Source organism: Electrona antarctica (assembly GCF_951216825.1).
Source record: "Electrona antarctica genome assembly, chromosome: 9".
NCBI classification, from domain to species: domain Eukaryota; kingdom Metazoa; phylum Chordata; class Actinopteri; order Myctophiformes; family Myctophidae; genus Electrona; species Electrona antarctica.
In genome coordinates this window covers 41,694,306-41,713,781 of record NC_136790.1, presented here as the reverse complement: position 1 = coordinate 41,713,781, position 19,476 = coordinate 41,694,306, and the positions used below count along the sequence as shown (strand labels likewise).

Below are 19,476 nucleotides of genomic sequence, written 5' to 3'. Positions count from 1 at the left end.
CTACATGTAAATACGAGGGGCGAAATAACGTTTCGCCCCTCCGGGCTTTCTCTTTTTTTTCTTCATTCAGTAATTTTTTGGGTCCAGCACCGTATTCTGAAACTGGGATGTGCATATCATTTTCCTTCTTTACATATCTCAATTATATGTTCTTCCAACCCCCCCCCCCCCCCCCCCCTACCCCGCAGACCTGTGCCCACCTGTACGAGCTGAGGCAGCGCGTCAACCAGTCGTCGGAGACGCGCGACCCCATCGGGCGCTGCTACGTCCTCAGCGAGGACCTGACGGAGCGGGACGACCTGGACGGAGGCGAGTGGAAGTTCTGCGAGGGCCGGCCTCAGGGACACGAGCAGTTCGGCTACTGTCAGCAGGGAATGTCCGTCAGCTTCACCCCGGACAACGACTTCATCCTGTTCGGCGCTCCGGGGACCTACAACTGGAAAGGTATATACTAGCATACATGGGGCTACTGGCGGCCCGGGGGCCACATGCGGTCCCCCCTCCAGCTTTATTAAAATTATTAGTCCTAAAAATGTTACATTATGCATCTAAAATTTCTAATCAATATCATGTCAACAGGGTAATGATATCCAGGCGTACAGATCAATATTTATGTTCTAAAAACGTTACGATAATTCTTTCCCAGGGTTCTGTGTTCCAATTATATGACCTCCTTTAGAGGAATGGAGGTTGTAAGGCTTAAATAGTATATTAACGTATGATTCTGTCTTTTTCCCAGTACAATATGACACAGCAATGTCCTACAGTTGGCCTGGAGTCAAAAAACCTTTTTACAGCCTAATCTATTACGGTGAACTGTAAGGCACAGTGGCTGCTTCTTGTAAACTCCCCCCTTATACAACAATGCTGCATAAGTCTAATCCAATTCACTCTCCATACCATAGGGTTGGATAAACAATATCTAATTGATTAATAACCTAATCTATGGGATGGAACCAGTATTCAGTACAGATCAATTTCCTTAATTGTTAATTAAGGAAAGTACTATGATAGATCCGTTGCAGCAAGTCGTTGCTGATGTATAGTTTTGTCATGGACTATGTGGTCAATACTGTATAGATACTGTAGACTCTACAGTGTAGACAGGATACAGGGTTTACTGTCTAATGTAATCTTATACCCCAATTTACATACAAAACAACTGGACGTATAGAAAATTTTGCACTGCAAACGTTTCATTTTGTATATCAGTGAGAAGGGTGTACAGTATATGTACCCCTTGTGTATTCTGTATGTGTACAGGTTGCACTTGAGTGTGTTTGTCTTTGTGTGTGCGCACGCATGTGCGTGCGTGTGTGTGTGTGTGTGTGTGTGTGTGTGTGTGTGTGTGCACGCGCATGTCTGCGTTCATGCGTGTGTGAGAGAATATGTAATGTACTGTATGCTAGGGTCTTTATCCATTTGTATTAGACTGTGTGAATGGCTGTGGTCTGTGTGTGTGACTGTGTGTGTGCGTGCGTGCACTGTGTCTTCACATGGTCTCCGTTCCAGGTGAGCTGCGAGTCCAGCTCCTCAACCAGTCTCTGCTGGATCTGGGTCTCTATGACGACGGGCCTTACGAGGTGGCCGATCAGAAGCAGCTGAACGCCCAGCTCATCCCTGTGCCCTACCACAGTTACCTGGGTAGGATCCATCCGCCCTGCCCGCTCCTCGCTGCTGCTGCCCGCTGCCCGCCCACCCACAGTGGAGAGAGAGCGAGAGGGGCAAATGGAGCGGGCGACACTAAGAGTTCAGGAATGTACCCAAAATACCCACCTTCCCACTGTTGACCGTCCCATTTAGACCTGAGGACGATTCTACAAATGCCTTCTTAAATCCTGACAGTTTTCAGAAAAACCCTATGTTTCTATGTCAGTCGTTCTGTAATTGGCCGCCGACCCCCATCTGAAAATATGTTGTTCCAGGGGACTCCCCTCAGAAGCAAAGATTTGAGTTAAAAACGTTGAAAGAATATGTATTCAAAGATTTGTGGCACATTTTCAGGATTTTTCAAAAATTCCAAAAGGGGTTCCTGCCCCAAAATGGGTTAACCATCTATGATGCCAACTTCCCTTTCCCTCAAACCGATTTTTCTCAATAACAGCCAGAGGCTACGAGAGCTTTTATTGTTATTCTTCCGGTTTGAGGGAAAAGGAAGTTCCGTTTAATTGTTCCTGCCTGATGACTACAAAACAATGACTACAACATGACGTAACGATATCATCCGTTCCAGATCGGTTCACACGGCACTTTTGGAACAGAGACCAGGCTTTCCTCCGAGGTGGAATGCCTGGTGAGTCATGTTCAGTGGGCAGTGAAAAGGGATTTTGGGTACAATGGTGAATCTGGGCTTGTCGTCGCTTCGCCAGGTACCCCATGTGGATGCGAAAGAAAGAAAAACCATGGAAATCACCAATCAGCCACGCCTCCCTTTCTCACCTGCACCTCCCTCTCCTCTCCCACTTTCTCTCTCTTTTCACGCTTTGTCCCTCACCATTCACCCACTCCTCCACCCCCCCCTCCACCCCCCCCCCCCCATGCATTCCACTCCTCTCCTCTCCTCTCTATTTCTCTCTGTCTGCGTGGGGCCATCATAGGGCTCTTGTTCGTGGCTAGCCCCGTTGAAGATGCGCTGCTCTACAAAACTCTGGAGCCCTCCAGCCAGCCCACGTTTGAAGACGTAGCTCTTAATAGCTACTTAGGTTTGTAGGCGTGAGGTTTGCCGTTTTGTTTGAACCGGACTTGGGGTTGTATAGTGGCAGTAGTCCTGTCTGTGTCCTTTGTCTCTGTCTCTTAATCTCCCTATCTGTTTTCTTTGTGCTGATTCTGACCGGGGTCTTTATAGAGACTACTAGTTTGTCTAGAATCTGTGTAGAACCTTGAGATTTGTCACTACTCACTGTCCTAAAGAGACAGCCATCCTCAGTTTCAACTCCATTGACATTTAAATTGATGCATAATAAATGGTCAATTTGAACTTTAGTTTGGTATATTAGGCTATGGACCCCCATAGCTTTGAGAGTGTACACAATACACATGCACATTGGAACCAAATGGACCCAGTTCCATTTGCACACTCATTACTTGACCTGTAGGGGGTCAATTTAGTTCCTAACTATCAATAATTTAGCTGAGGCCTCCTAAGACCTCCTGGGGGTCCCCTCCCGTACCCAATTCGTTCCGAGAACCAGCTGCCCTCATGTAAACCGTAACTTACATTTTCCCGTCCCATTTTGGGTCCATTTTCATGCTCTCAGATTGAAATGAACACTGAGGATTCATACACTGGCTAGCTGGTGATTTGACACCCAGCAAGGCAATGGTTGTCTCTTTTGAGTAGCAGCGGGATCGTGTGTGTATCTGTAGATCATCTCTGTGGTCTGTTCAGCCAGTCTGTCAGTCTGCATGTATACGTGTACTGTGTGTGTGCGTCTAGTCTTTACTATCCAGGGTCTCTTGGTGGTGGTTCTTCTTGGATATTTTCATCGCTTGGTTTTCTCTTATCGGCTGGTTTACTGACAAGATATAGGTGCATTTGACTAACAACCTATAAAGGCAGAGCTCTCGTTGAACGCGCGGTTTGCGGTGCTAACTGTTTGTCAGTGCTAACTATACAGAATTCAGATTCAACGCATCCAGACTGAATTCAGAGTTGTTTGTCTAATCTATTCGTATTTAACCTCCCTACTAGTGATATCGCCATTTTAGAGGGTAGTCTATTCGACCCCACTTAAGCTGTATGATGTTTTCTTCCTGTGTGTGACCAAAACAACAACAGATTTCACATGGCCATTTGAGGGCTAATGAATGTGAAGTAATTTACCGTTTTGGGGCGAGGTCAGTTATTCCTTTCCATTATAGCTGTTATGTGTGGACCTACTCTCTATTCATGCTATACCAATCCCACTTACCTTACACTCCTCATAAAGAGCCGTCGCCTCCCCCCCCCCCACGGCAGCAATTCCCACATGACCAATGGTCATCAACTCGCATGTCCTCCATAAATCCTAACGGAATGAAGTCTCACACATACTGTTACTACTGACCATATGTATGCACGCCTACTAAAACCCCCAGACACAGAGGTGTTCTAACGTGGACGTATTTCATTTTGAACACTTCCTTAAGTTCCTTCACAGGATGCTATAGATGCCAGCTTTTATAACAATTATGTTGGTGAAGTAATTCCCTTTGTATTGATCAATACAATCCGAGCAGACATTTCATGATCTTGGAGCTCTAAGCCGAGCTCCACTCAAGTCATGTACTGTACGTACGGTACAATGCTGTAAAAATATCATTGGATGATTTTTCAGCCTAGCTAAATTTAATTTGAGCTCCACTATTCAGCACTTAGTTTTATTTGTTCAGATCATTATCGACAGATACAATGTAAACATCACAATTCAATCCGTTTAGGCTGCAGTTGGCCTTTCACAACAAGCCTGCATTGCTGCCCACATTTAACCACATTTAACCACCCACTTTCAACACTGTCCCTATTTTGGGCATGTCATTAAATGTTTGCATTTGGACAGAACTGTCAAAAAAAAGAGCAAAAATAGAAAATCTACAGTACAAGCATCACAATGCAATCTGCTCGTAGATTGGCTATTTTCTGCAATTTGTCTGTTCTGGATAAGGTTTGCGACCGTTCCACATTTAGTGTTACAGAGACTGCATTGTTGGGTGGTTGCGTGTGTGTGTTTAAAAAAAGGCCACACCAGCAGTCAGTCACCCTCTCGGACAGAAGGGACGAGCTCTGTGTGTAAAAAAGTAGCAGCTCGTCCGTTTGGTTATTTACAGGAGCTGTTTTTATACGCCGACTGTTGCATTCCACACCTGCCACCCTGGAGCTGTCTCACTGTTTGTCTGTCTCCGTTTGTCTTCCAACAAAATCCTCCTTTTGCAGCATGTTTACTCAGGACTAACAGACAGCCCCCCCTCTGCCCCTGATTCTGCCCCTCTAGTTTACCCCCCCACCTCCTGCATGTCAGAGTAATATAGTAAGAGAGTGGCGACACTAGCGTTGACTCCCATTGTAACAATGGAATGCGGAAGTGCTCATTCTATCTCAATGGGATAGTTCCAGCCATAGGAGCAATGTTTGGAACTATAGCCCATAGGCACCTGCTTTGCGGCGAGATCAAAGCGTGTCGCTACTCTCCTACTCTACACTCTACTGCATGTCAACCTGTTGGGGAGTATAAATATAATATTACGCATGCATGTTTGACTTTCGTTCTTTGGTTGTGGAATATTTTTGATATTTGAGTGTTACATGTCACAGCCTGTTGAGATGATGTTGAGTTGCCATGTTTAGCAGCACCAGCCACCGCTGAGTGACACAAGCATGAAGGGTCTCCTCCCTCTGCGCTCTCTGCCCCGCCACTCTGCCTGATTAGTATGCAGCCACATGCTCACATTCCCTCACACGTATGGACGCACGCACTCACACACGCAGGCATGCACGCACGCACGCGCACACACGCACATGCACACACAGAGAGGGAGAGGGGCCATAAATCTGATTAATCTCCAGCCACTAGTGTTTACATGTTGCCTTCACCAGAGGCAGCAGATACATTGCGGTATAACCGTGAATCTCTTGAGACATTACGAGGAGCTTTTAATACATCTAATTCTCCTTCAGCAGCGCACAAACACAGACTCTCCTCTTCATCTCAAAGCCAGGGACTGACTGCATGCGTTCCTTTGCTCAGCAGACCAGCGAAAAAACCCAGCAGCACACGCAGGACGTTTACACACATCACGAGTTTGACATAAAAATCAATACTCACTTAAGGCACACATTTCATTAGTAAGAAGAGGATGAACATCAGCAACACGGAGAAAGAGATGATCCTCCGAGTCCAATGGTCAATACTAACCCCCTGACCTTTCCCCCTTCCTCCTCCTCCTCCTCCCCCGCCTCCTCCTCCTCCTCCTCCTCCTCCTCCTTCACATCCACCTGGCCTCCTCCTCCTCCAGGCTTCTCCGTGGACTCGGCCATGGGGATCATGAAGCTCCGAGAGCTGACGTTTGTGGCGGGGGCGCCACGGGCCAACCACACCGGGGCGGTGGTGCTCCTGAAGAAGGACAACGTGTACCGGCTGGTGCCGCAGCTCGTCCTGTGGGGGGAGGAGCTGGCGTCCTCCTTCGGCTACTCGGTGGCCACCGCCGACCTCAACAGTGACGGGTGAGGAGGACGTTGGAGACGGCTGGGGTTGAGATGCCCCCGTCCGTCATGGAGGAGCAGTAGTAACTGGGGGTGTAACGATATAGTAACTGCATCGAAAGATCGTTGTTTAATTACAAGAATCGAAGTATATCGAAATGAAAACAGCAACATTGACTATGTATCGTATCGTTTTGCAATGCAAACAATCGGTATTGAATCGTTTTGCTATGCAAATCATCGATTGTATCAATACTACATTTTTGTGCGTGGTATTTAGCAATTTTTTGAAGAAAAAAGAAAAAAGAGGGGTTTAATTACCTAGTTTAAAATAATGTCAATGTATTTTAAATAGTTACTGTATTGATTTCAAATCATTGAATCGCCATAATGAACTAATATGGTCCATTTATCGTATCGTCAACCATGTATCGTATCGTCAACCATGTATCGTATCGTCAACCATGTATCGTGATACTTATCGTATCGCTGTTAAAATGTATCGTTACACCCCTAGTATTAACCCATTTAGACCTGAGGACGATTCTACAAATGTCTTCTAAATCCTGACAGTGTTTCTGTCAGTGGTTCTCAAACTTGTTCGTGTGAAGGAGCCCCACAATTATCTGTAATTGGCCGCCGACCCCCATCTGAAAATGTGTTGTTCCAGCCAGGACCCCCCCCCCCCCCCCAGAAGCAAAGATTTGAGTTAAAAACGTTTGCTCTGAAAGAATATATATTCAAATATTTGCGCCACAAATGATTTTTCAATAGCTAAAGTATAACAATCTTTAAAACACCAAAAGGGGTTCCCGCCCAGAATGGGCTTAATTAATTAATTAATCCCATATTTCCAAGTTTTTTTCCCCTTTCAACCCTTATTGCTGCGTGATGACGTGTCGAGGCCAACATCGATAAAAGCCAATAAAAATGAAGCTCACCAGTTTAATTCCCCATATCTCCGCATCCGTCCAGCACAGGCTGCACAGCTGCTACTGATTACAGACATCTTCCGTTTTTATTCCCATTCAAGATAACATCCAGAGAGTGTATTACTCGGTTTCAACTTAATCATCACGCTAAAAATGTATCTGAAAACATTATAGGGTAGAAATAAGCCACATTAAGTGTAAACTGGTAAAGCTGGCTGACTATCTGATTTGTAAACAAACATCCACACGCTGTCCTGCGTAGCATAGCTACCCGTCCCTAGATACCGTCCCATCCCCTGAAGGGATGCGACGCTCTGATTGGTTCAGAAACTTCATAGCGGTGTTTCAACTTGAGACCGTCTGAAACTTCAAAATAAAATGTCCACCATTTCCGTTTCACTATGCCTTTAAGACCTGGAACCCGTCTGTGTCACCGTAACCCATTTTGGGGACGGGAACCCATTTTGGTGTTTTAAGCATTATGTTTTACTTTAGCTATTGAAAAATAGCAGATCTACAAGCTCATAGCGCGGTGCCGCGCTACGAGCTTGTAGGTCTGCTATTTTTTAGAAAATTGCGAAAATGTGGCGCAAATCTTTGAATATATATTCTTTCAGAGCGAACGTTTAAACTCAAATCTTTGCTTCCGGGGAGGTCCCTGGAACTACCTATTTTCAGATGGGGGTCGGCGGCCAAATACATATATTCTTTTCAGAAAACTGTCAGGATTTAGAAGGAATTTGTAGAATCATCCTCGGGTCTAAATGGTTTAATGGGTTTTGGTATGTTATACCATTAAAGGTATATTCAGTGATTTGACTTTTTTTCTGGATAATCCTCCCTACTATAGAGTGTGCTGACCATATAAGGAGTTCCTCCCTGTCCCCAGTGAGCCCCTGGGGTCAAAAAACCCTAGTTTCAGTTTTGGTGGCGGGTGGCAAAGCCTTCATCCAATCAGGATGAGAGGGGCCTTCCTCCAATCATGATCGAGTGGGGGCGGGCCTTGGTGCACATGCTGTTGGCCTGTTGCACTTCCCCCCACTGTAGAGCGTGCATGTGCACATTTTGTTACCGGGGCGGACTGGGTGGTTTTCCAAATCACTCAAATCACTGAATGCTCCTTTAAGTTGTTAAGACACATTTGTACAACTATTGTCATTTTTGATAACCCACTGGACTCCTCTGAGTCCTTTTTGTCATCTAGGCAAGGGCAATAGATTGTTTTTATACTGTAAGTAAAAATAATATTTGTGGAGAATGTATAGCGATGGTTATAATCATTTCCATTCTTTTTGTCATGACCATCTGCCCCTTCATACAGCTGGACAGATCTGATCGTGGGAGCCCCGAATTACTTCGACCGCAAGGCGGAGATCGGCGGGGCTGTGTACGTGTACCTGAATCCCTTTGGTTACTGGGCCGATCAGGTCCGGCCCATCAGGCTCAACGGAACCTATGACTCCATGTTTGGAATAGTGGTCTGCAACATCGGGGATCTGGACCAAGATGGCTACGGAGGTGAGAGGAATATTATTCCCTGGCTTACAGTGTTGTTTTTGGCGGCACATTTTAGTTTTAGTCATAGTCTCTTGAATAGCTTTCATTTAGTTTTAGTCACATTTTTGTCACCTGTAATGTTTTAGTGTTTAGTCTAGTTTTAGTCGACTGAAATCTACGGTTGATTTAGTCGACTGAAATGTATTTTGGCGGGCCTTGATGCCGTCGTAATGACAGATTTTACACTTGCTGAAAATAGCCGATCTACAAGCTTTACTTTGAGTCCAATGGAGGATCACTTTATAGAAATCGACCTGTCCCTTATTATATACATTCTTCGTTTTAAAATAACAAACCATGACATTATGTCATATCTGTTCAGACATTGCTGTGGGAGCGCCGTTTGACGGAGACGGTAAAGTCTTCATCTACAGAGGCTCCGATTTTGGCATTGAAACGAAGCCCGCACAGGTGAGTTGTACCATTTGGATACAGTGTTGTTTTTGGCAGCAAATGTTGATTTTAGTTTTAGTCATAGTCTTTTGAATAGTTTTCCTTTAGTTTTTGTCACATTTTAGTCACCAGGAATGTCTTAGTGTTAGTCTAGTTTTAGTCGACTAAATATCATAATATTTTAGTCAACTAAATCTAAAGTTGTTTTAGTCGACGAAAATGTATTTTGGCGGGCCTTTTTGCCGTTGTAATGGCTGATTTTACACTTGCTGAAAATAGCTGATCTACAAGCTCACAACGTGTTGCACTGCGACGCGTTGTGAGCTTGTAGATCAGCTATTTCCAGCATGCAACCAACTGTAAAAATGTCTCATACTGGATCTCTTGTCCACTAGTCCCTCCCTGACATTTTAGTCTAGTTTGTATTTGTCGACGAAATTATCTGTATATTTAGTCATAGTTTCAGTCATCATGGCTTAGTTTTTAATTCGTTATGATTCAGTTCTCCTCAGTGTGAAACGGTAGTCGACGAACATTTTCCGTCATAGTCTTAGTCGACAAAAACAACACTGATTGGATATGGGAGAATAAAAGCTAAGAAAGAAAGTCCATTGAGACCCTGTCTAACAGATGACAAAGATATAGTGATCACAATGATGTTAACCCTTCAGGTGCTGGATGGTCGGAACTATGACGTCAAGCGTTTTGGCTATTCCATCTCCGGTGGTTTGGACATCGATAAGAACCACTACCCAGACCTGGCCGTGGGTTCACTGGGTGACTCAGTGGTTCTATTCAGGTGAGGAGGAGACATTTATTATTATTCCACAGTTGTGTGAAATGCCTCAAATGTCCTCAACCTTTGGACCAAGTCCTGCACACGGTTTGTAGAGTGGAGATGCATTATTGACACAATGTGTGCCCAAGACGTCCACAGACGTCCTAGGAATTACCGCATGTAGTGCCCAGGACGTCTGTGGACGTCTTGGTTTTTTTTTGGGGGGGGGGGTTCTTTCAAAATGTCAAAAAGTGGGTCTAAAAGTTGGCACCCTGGGTCGCCATTTTGAAAGAATGAAAGGGCACATAATGTGTTAACAGACTTACTTGCCAATGAATGCAGGCACTGATATGAAAAGATAAAACTCAGAAAGATCAGGGCCTCTTTTAGACGGCGACCGTCTCCAGATAAAACGGCAAAGTCCCGTTGTGTTAACACGACGGGACACGACGGTGTCTAAACACGAGAACGCACACTTTATGAAAACGCTATAATGTCGCTAGGTGGCGCTAACGGGCTGCCGGATAGACCAGTCACCCACGTACAAGAAGAAGAAGGCAACCCTATCGGGGTTTTGAATGACGCTTCCAGACCACGACGGGGTTGTGGCCGTCGCTCGCTGCCTGCTTTGAATACTAACGCATCGAGGTGACACACAGGCTGACAGGCAGCCCAGAGCATGCAGACAGAGCGCGCCACGGGATGGTTATATATTTTATAATAGGCTACATTAGGCTACATAAATGCTGCTGCCCGCCTATCACAAGGCATTTTATTTACATCATGGTTTTACATTCACCATCGCTGATGAGGAGTGCTTGTTAGGACTCAGGGAGGCTTGTTCATTGTAGGAACTCCATAATAAACATATACGTTGTGAGCCAACGTGAGCCATGATGTCATAAGTTTTGCGGATTCACCGCTTTGCCTGTTTACATGTAGACGGGAGGAAACGGCGTTCTCAAAGATTTCCACTCTGGGAGGTGGTTTCACTTTTCACCTCCTGAAAACGCAGTTCTCGTCTAAAGAAGGGACCCCAGCAAACAATACTTTATTTTGCCGTTTTCTGTGAACACGGTTATCGTGTAAAGACCTAAATGAAGGCCAAGGACCTTCATTTGGACTGGATCAGGCAACCTGTCGGTTCAGTTTATTATGGGATCTACACTACAATGGACGATATTCAGACCGCGGCCATCTTGCCAGCAAGGTGCTAACTAGGTGCAACTAACCCATAGACAACCCATTCATCCAAACAGAAAAGTCCTATCTGTATTAAACAACGTCAAACTCACCAACATTGCAGCTGTACAAAAAGCTTGAATTAACCTCTTTCAATCTGTAAAGTGTTTGTTTCATAAAAATTCCTTGCAGGTGACTTTTTTTTCCTGGTAGATTTGTGTTCAAACTGAGCATACCATTACCATTCATGTTGTTGTTGCTGTTGCCTTTCCATAACAGCCATGCGTGTGTTTCCAAGGTCGTGTCCTGTGCTCCAGTTGATCAGAGACATATCTATTGATCCCGAGAACATTGATCTGGAGCAGCACAACTGCAAGGGCAGAGATGCAGTATGGTAAGGAGACATATACCATGTACCAAAAAAAAGACAATAGAAAATGAAATGATAGAACATTTACACAAATGCAAGCATATGCCACTTTGTTTTCGTTTTCTTTTCTCAGCGTTGAGGTCAGCGCCTGCTTCAGCTTCACGGCCAAACCGAAGCGCTACTCGCCTCACATCAGTAAGACATCACGCCTCTCTCTTGTATGCACCACGGACAACCTTCAGTAGCTCGCTCATTACTATTTATAAAGGGACGCCTCGTCTATGTGGGGTAATCTAATGCCTAGGTGAATCAAATCTGAACTGTAAATTTAGTATTCCCTCACAAGATGTGAGGTGTTTTACGACCCCTAGTGGGGCTCTTGGAGTGCTCCCGAGTGCTCCCGGTGTGACCTGACATTTCTCTTAATCCAGTGGTTTTCATAGTGGGTTCCAGGGACCCAACACAATTAGTTAATATTATTGTCTCCACCAGGCCGAAGGCATGGGGAGAGAGAATGTTTTGCACTCCGTCCGTGTGTCCGTCCGTGTGTCCGTCCGTCCGTCCGTCCGTCCGTGTGTCCGTCCGTCCGTCTGTGAACAGCTAATCTCTGGCACCATTGGCTTGATCGCAGCCATACTCTGCACACACACTCCCTGGATGCCAGAGCTGAACCTCTGCTCCAAATTTTTCACATTGGCCTGTTATAGCGCCACCAGGAGGCCGCTTTGTGCAAAACAAATGTTTTGACAGTATACCTACAGATGTTGTCCAAACATTACGCAAATTGGTACACAGTCTCTCTAGAGCCATTCAACGAAACGGGTCTTTCAGATTTTTCAGACTCCATCCTGATTGGCTACGATTGGCTTCCAAAGTTCGCAAGAGTGCTCCGTTTCAAACAAAATGCTGCAAATCATGAACACATCGTGTGATTTCCGTGAAATTTTGCACGCACATTCCCACTAGACCGAGGAAGAAATGCCACTTGAATATTTTCAACTCAGCCTCATGGTGGCGCTATAACTGGGCGATTTGTGTTTTTAACTATAACTGCACCGATCTGTGTAAAACCATGTATGCACACTCCCTAGAGGCCAAGGAAAACGTTTGCCTGGAATTTTTCACATCTGCTCTTTATAGCGCCACCAGGAGGCCGACATGTAAAACACATTTTCTAATATTACATCTTCAGATTTTATCCAAATTTCACGCAAATCGGTACACATGCTCTACATAGTCATGTGATCATGTGATTTGTTTGATTTCTCATAATTATCCATCCTGATTGGCTACAATTGGCTTCTAAAGTTTTCAGGAGTAGCCCGTTTTGTACAAATCGCCACAACTCCTCAACGCAGTGTCCGATTGCGGTGAAACTGTGCATGCCTATTCCCACTACTAGGCTGAGGAAGAAAGACAGTTTTCAAATCAGCCTCATGGTGGCGCTACAACAGGCCAAGTCGCGTCACACACACACACACACACACACACACACACACACACACACACACACACACACACACACACACACACACACACACACACACACACACACAAATAAACATGTTTATATTACTAACATTTTTCCAAACATCACACACACTCCTATCCTCCTGGTGGAGACCTGTGCCCAGAAGGGCACTTTTTCTAGTTGTATCTGAATTAACCACTTAATCCACGTTGGCGTTTTCATCCTTGTATTTTAGCAGCAATAAAAAGATTAAATTATATTATATTATTTTATTTTGAAAACGTTTCACGCAAATCTTTTCTATATTTTCAGATAGGGGGCCAAAAACACAATCAACTAGAAAAAGTGCCCTTCTGGGCACAGGTCTCCACCAGGAGGATAGGAGTGTGTGTGATGTTTGGAAAAATGTTTAGGAGTAATATAAACATGTTTATTTGGGTTTTGTGTGTGTGTGTGTGTGTGTGTGTGTGTGTGTGTGTGTGTGTGTGTGTGTGTGTGTGTGTGTGTGTGTGTGTGTGACGCGACTTGGCCTGTTGTAGCGCCACCATGAGGCTGATTTGAAAACTGTCAAGTGGCATTTCTTCCTCAGCCTAGTAGTGGGAATAGGCATGCACAGTTTCACCGCAATCGGACGCTGCGTTGAGGAGTTGTGGCGATTTGTACAAAACAGGTACAAAACGGGCTACTCCTGAAAACTTTAGGAGCCAATCGTAGCCAATCAGGATGGATAATTATGAGAAATCAAACAAATCACATGATCACATGACTATGGAGAGCATGTGTACCGATTTGCGTGGAATTTGGATTAAATCTAAAGGAGTAATATTAGAAAATGTGTTTTACATAATGTCGGCCTCCTGGTGGCGCTATAAAGAGCAGATGTGAAAAATTCCAGGCAAAGGTTTTTCCTTGGCCTCTAGGGAGTGTACATACATGGTTTTACACAGATCGGTGCAGTTATAGGTAAAAACACAAATCGGCCAGTTATAGCGCCACCATGAGGCTGAGTTGAAAATATTCAAGTGGCATTTCTTCCTCGGCCTAGTGGGAATGTGCGTGTACTGTCAAAACATTTGTTTTGCACAAAGCGGCCTCCTGGTGGCGCTATAACAGGCCAATGTGAAAACTTTGGAGCAGAGGTTCAGCTCTGGCATTCAGGGAGTGTGTGTGCAGAGTATGGGTGCGATCAAGCCAACGGTGCCAGAGATTAGCTATTCACAGACGGACGGACGGACGGACACACGGACGGACGGGCGGACGGACGGACACACGGACGGACGGACGGAGTGCAAAACATACTCTCTCCCCATGCCTTCGGCCTGGTGGAGACAATTATGAGGGCCCTCCTTGAACACGTGAAAATGTTTGTGAAGCACTGCCTAACTTTCTCTGTCTCTCCTTCTTCTCCCTGTCCCTCTCTCTGTCTCTCCTTCTGCTCCCTGTCCCTCTCTCTGTCTCTCCCTCTGCTCCCTGTCCCTCTCTCTGTCTCTCCTTCTGCTCCCTGTCCCTCTCTGTCTCTCCTTCTGCTCCCTGTCCCTCTCTGTGTCTCCTTCTGCTCCCTGTCCCTCTCTGTCTCTCCTTCTGCTCCCTGTCCCTCTCTCTGTCTCTCCTTCTGCTCCCTGTCCCTCTCTGTCTCTCCTTCTGCTCCCTGTCCCTCTCTGTCTCTCCTTCTGCTCCCTGTCCCTCTCTGTCTCTCCTTCTGCTCCCTGTCCCTCTCTGTCTCTCCTTCTGCTCCCTGTCCCTCTCTGTCTCTCCTTCTGCTCCCTGTCCCTCTCTGTCTCTCCTTCTGCTCCCTGTCCCTCTCTGTCTCTCCTTCTGCTCCCTGTCCCTCTCTGTCTCTCCTTCTGCTCCATGTCCCTCTCTGTCTCCTTCTGCTCCCTGTCCCTCTCTGTCTCCTTCTGCTCCCTGTCCCTCTCTGTCTCTCCTTCTGCCCTCTGTCCTCTCTGTCTCCTTCTGCTCCCTGTCCCTCTCTGTCCTCTCTGTCTCCTTCTGCTCCCTGTCCCTCTCTGTCTCTCCTTCTGCTCCCTGTCCCTCTCTGTCTCTCCTTCTGTTCCCTGTCCCTCTCTGTCTTCAGCCCTGGTGGTCCACTTTGAGGCCGACACGGAGCGCAGGAAGTTGGGCCTCGCGCACCGCGTTCACTTCCTGGGTCGCAGTCAACTGGGGCCGGAGTACACGCAGACCGAGGAGGTGGAGCTGCAGGGGCAGAACCTGCAGGCCTGCACCAGCGCTATCTTCCAGCTGCAGGTTAGCAACAACACAACACAACACACAGGCCTGCAGGGGCAGAACCTGCAGGCCTGCACCAGCGCTGTCTTCCAGCTGCAGGTCAGCAACAATCAATAAAGCTTATCAGACGGAACATTGAGGCCAATAGCAGTTGCCGGTTGGATTCCAACTGGCGGAACCTTCCGTCACGAGCAGTTATTTGTTAATACTTGTGAAATATGGCATTCTGCATAATGAGTACTTTTTTTTAATAACGATACTTTTGTACTTTTCATTATTTTTGCGCCGGGTACGGACCCCGCCGAACCCGGAGGAACCCATTTTGGACGGGAACCCCTTTTGGTGTTTTAAGCATTATGTTATATTTCAGCTGAAAGATAGCAGATCTACAAGCTCATAGCGTGGCACCGAGTGCCGCGCTACAAGCTTCTATACGAGGTCTGCTATTTTTTAAAAATCGTGAAATGGAATCTTGGAATGTTCTTTCAGAGCGAGTTTTTAACTAAAATCTTTGCTACTGAGAGGTTCCTGGAACAACATATTTTCAGATGGGGGTCAGCGGCCAATGTCATAATATATTTGGGGTCCTTGACATGAATATGTTTGAGAACAACTGACATAGAAACATAGGTTTTTCATAAAATGCTAATAGCTAGCTGGCACAGAAAGAATTAATCAAGTACTTTCCGGATTCTCCGGAGTATTTCTACATTGCAGTATTGATACTTTTACTTACTGTATAAGTAAAACATGTGAGTACTTTTTCCACCAGTGATAATTCCATCTATTTTTTGTATATTTTCTAAATACAGGACAACATTCTAGACAAGCTGAGTCCCATCTCGCTGGTGGTCACCCACTCCCTCAAACCCGTGGCACCGCGCAGGCACTCGGGAGGCGTCAAGAAGCTGGAGAAGCTGCCCCCTGTTCTCAACATCGTACCTGCTACCAAGCTGCATACTGAGGTTTGAATTGATTGAAAAATGGGGATGTACACTTTTTTCGATACCACAATTTCTGTGTTAGCCGATACCGATACCGAATACCGATACCAGAGAATAATATTTATAATAATAAAACAATACAATTACTTATTTTATCTTGTGTTGTTAATAGCAGACTCCTCACTGAAATGTGCACTTGCTGTTTGGGCAACTCCAAAGCAAACTCCGCATCACATGCCCCAACATTTTATTTACTTGCCATAGTGTCAACCGTTTATCCCTGTGTCGGATTGGTGGTTAGATTGGCATATTCACCAATACCGATATGACCCGATATGACCAAAAAGGGCCGATACGATACTTTTCCGATACCGATACAGTATCAGGACATCTCTAATTGAAGGCTTTATTAGTCAGAAATGTAAACATCATGTCGTATAGTAAGACATTGAAGGAATTGTTGTGGGCGCCAGTGGCTCAGGGGTAGAGTGTCCTTGAGCAAGACCCTAATTGCTCCCGATGTGCAGGTTGGTGCCTTGCATGGTTTCCTCCGGCATCAGTGTGTGAATGTGTGTGTGAATGGGGGAATGTAATGCACAATCTCTGTAATCCCTGGATAAAGGTGCTATATAAATGCACCATTTACCCCCCAAAAATAATCACTTATTTCGTAGTTTTTGTAGATTTTGTCACATTCCTAAGCTGACTGACGGAGACTCAAAGGCAGGTCAATTGAATCTCCTACTGGAGACATTAGCATCTCAGCCAGTCATCAAATTATTGGTTTAGGAATGCGACAAAAGCAAAAAAAATAATATATATGGGTGAATTATTCTTTTGATGCTTCGAGGATAAGACAAATTGGTCCCGGGGACTTGTTTCCAGGTCAGGGAGTATAGCGCCCAAACTGCTTCCTTAAAAACAGGTTATATTTGTATGATGATGTCAACTCGTTGTGTAAAAATGACTTTGTTACCACAGCAGGGCTACTGCAGATTATCCTCAACAGGATTAGAGCTATCCCAGCAAGCCAAATGACGTCATGATGACGTTATGATGACGTCCTCCAGTGACTCCGGTGACGTTCAGGACTAGGCCAGATCACAGCCCATATGGGGATGATCTTTATGTCATTTCCAGGACGACTTCACCGGTTGAAATAATATAGCTTATTCTGGGCCAGATATGACTAGTTATGATATGACCTAAGTTGATCTGGCCCCAATCGAGACGTCACTAATTCGTCCAGGTCCTGACCGTGCTTGCTGGGATGTAGCAACGACAATATGATACATCAATCAGTAGACTGAGATTATAGCCAGCTAAAAGCCGTCATATACCCTTTAGCTGTGTAGTATGTTTCATTTGCCATGCTTGTATAGAAATCCACATACCCCATGACATTTCATTGAATGCTCCTTTAAGCATTTGCACTCGTACTGTAATGTCCACCATGGAAACATGCTTAGTTGAAGTGTTGTGCTTTGCAGGTGAATTTCCTGAAGCAGGGATGTGGAGAAGACAGGGTCTGCCAGAGCAACCTGAAGCTCAGCTACCAGTTCGGAACCAGAGACGACACCTCTGAACTCTTCACCCCTCTGCCAAAGTTAGTACCAACCCCACCCAGTGCAAACCTAGGTTATAGGCTGCAAAGAAAAAAAACGTTTCCCTGGAAACATATGTATACCTCAACAGATAATAAATAAATCTATGTCTTTGCCAGGTGTATGGGCATCTGGCTACCTTTTTTCACTGACGAAAACTAAATGGAAACTAAATGAAAACAAAGCTATGATGACTAAAACTAAGACTAAATGTATTGACAATTTCGTCAACAAATAAAAACTAGACTAAAATGAATTTCGTCAACAAATAAAAACTAGACTAAAATGTTAGGAAGGGACTAGTGGACAAGAGATCCAGGATAAGTCATGTTACACTTGGTTGCATGCTGAAAATAGCATGCTCACAACGCGTCGCAGTGCGACACGTTGATAAGTGAAATTAGATAAGTACTAGATAAGCGGCATCAAGGACCGCCAAAATACATTTTCTTTGACTAAATCAACTGTAGATTTAGTCGACTAAAATCTCATGACATTTAGTCGACTAAAACTAGACTAACACTAAGACATTCCGGGTGACTAAATGTGACTGAAACTAAATGAAAACTATTGAAGAGACTATGATGACTAAAACTAAAATCAAAATGTGCTGCCCAAAAACCAACACTGCTCTCTCTCTCTCTCTCTCTCTCTCTCTCTCTCTCTCCAGAGACGAGGAGGGCGTGCAGGTGTTCTCCAAGTCGGACCAGCGGGGGAGGGTGGCCCTGGAGATCAGCGTCACCAACCTCCCCTCGGACCCCCGCCTGCCCCAGGAGGACGGGGACGACGCGCACGCCGCCCAGCTGCTCGTCTCCCTCCCGCCGTCGCTGACCTACTCCAACACCCGGGACCTGACCCAGGTAGCCAACCACAATCAGCCGTATAAGAGGGTATGTGAAGCACTGAGGAAACGGTTGCGCCTTTCTTTTTCTTTTTTTTCTAAATAAACTTTATTCAAAGAGTATGAGCATGACATCACATGCAAGTTTCACAAAAAGAAAAGAAAATACAACTCTTTGTTTTTATATTTTCTCCCACAACTCCTTTCCCAATTGTTCTTTTTTTCAAACTTGACTACAGGAGCGGTGGTCTCAAAAACATAGAGGAAAAACCTGGCAGAAAAAGACTCGCTCACTGTATAAAAAATGAAGGAAAACTCCTTTATACCGAGACTTAAGAAGACATTTTTTCCTTTTATTTTATCATGCTCATAGTCATAAAGTGCTCTAGTGCTCAAAGTGCAATTAAAAAGCAAACGTTTCTGTCCTAAGACCTTCGTCAGTGCTATATCCACTATAATAGTATACACTATAATAGGGTATGTGCACACACAATGAAGCCAAATTCCAATACCCCAAATGATTGGGCCACTCGGTCACTCCAGCATGGCGGGTGTTATGGTGAAATTGGTGACCTGACAAAATATGGGACCATCTTGTTGTCTTCACACAACTTACATGGAGGTCTTTAAATACGTGGCCTGAATACCGCTATAGGTTGAACTCTGCTAAAGCTACTGCAGATTATCCTCAACAGGATATCCTCAACATATACCCTTTAGCTGTGTAGTATGTTTCATTTGCCATGCTTGTATAGACATCCACCCTAAAACATGATCATCAGGTCTTATTGTTATATAAGGAGGTATAATTTTTTCAAAAAAGTGTACGGTATTTGTTAAAATGTTGTTTTTATGTGGGCACGCCCACCAGTTCATTAGTATGCCTGGTTTGCCTGGTGGGTGGTGATCCACCTGAACTGAAGCCACACCCACAGCTGTAGTTGTATGATAAAGGGGGAGGGGTTAGGGGAGGGGCTGATAGTGTGGTGTCACTATATTA

General features: G+C 45.1%; 1 protein-coding gene across 1 annotated transcript in view; it reads left to right on the top strand.

The window, feature by feature from the left end:
- Window positions 1–19,476, top strand: part of itga7 (integrin, alpha 7) — a 74,503-nt gene that overhangs the window by 38,078 nt on the left and 16,949 nt on the right. The window contains exons 4-15 of the mRNA XM_079510386.1: window positions 189–444; window positions 2,598–2,702; window positions 5,992–6,199; window positions 8,432–8,628; window positions 8,990–9,078; window positions 9,732–9,859; window positions 11,319–11,414; window positions 11,524–11,585; window positions 14,936–15,105; window positions 15,900–16,052; window positions 17,522–17,637; window positions 18,306–18,495. Coding sequence (XP_079366512.1) covers window positions 189–444; window positions 2,598–2,702; window positions 5,992–6,199; window positions 8,432–8,628; window positions 8,990–9,078; window positions 9,732–9,859; window positions 11,319–11,414; window positions 11,524–11,585; window positions 14,936–15,105; window positions 15,900–16,052; window positions 17,522–17,637; window positions 18,306–18,495 — 1,770 coding nt within the window. The remainder of the gene's footprint in view (window positions 1–188; window positions 445–2,597; window positions 2,703–5,991; window positions 6,200–8,431; window positions 8,629–8,989; window positions 9,079–9,731; window positions 9,860–11,318; window positions 11,415–11,523; window positions 11,586–14,935; window positions 15,106–15,899; window positions 16,053–17,521; window positions 17,638–18,305; window positions 18,496–19,476) is intronic.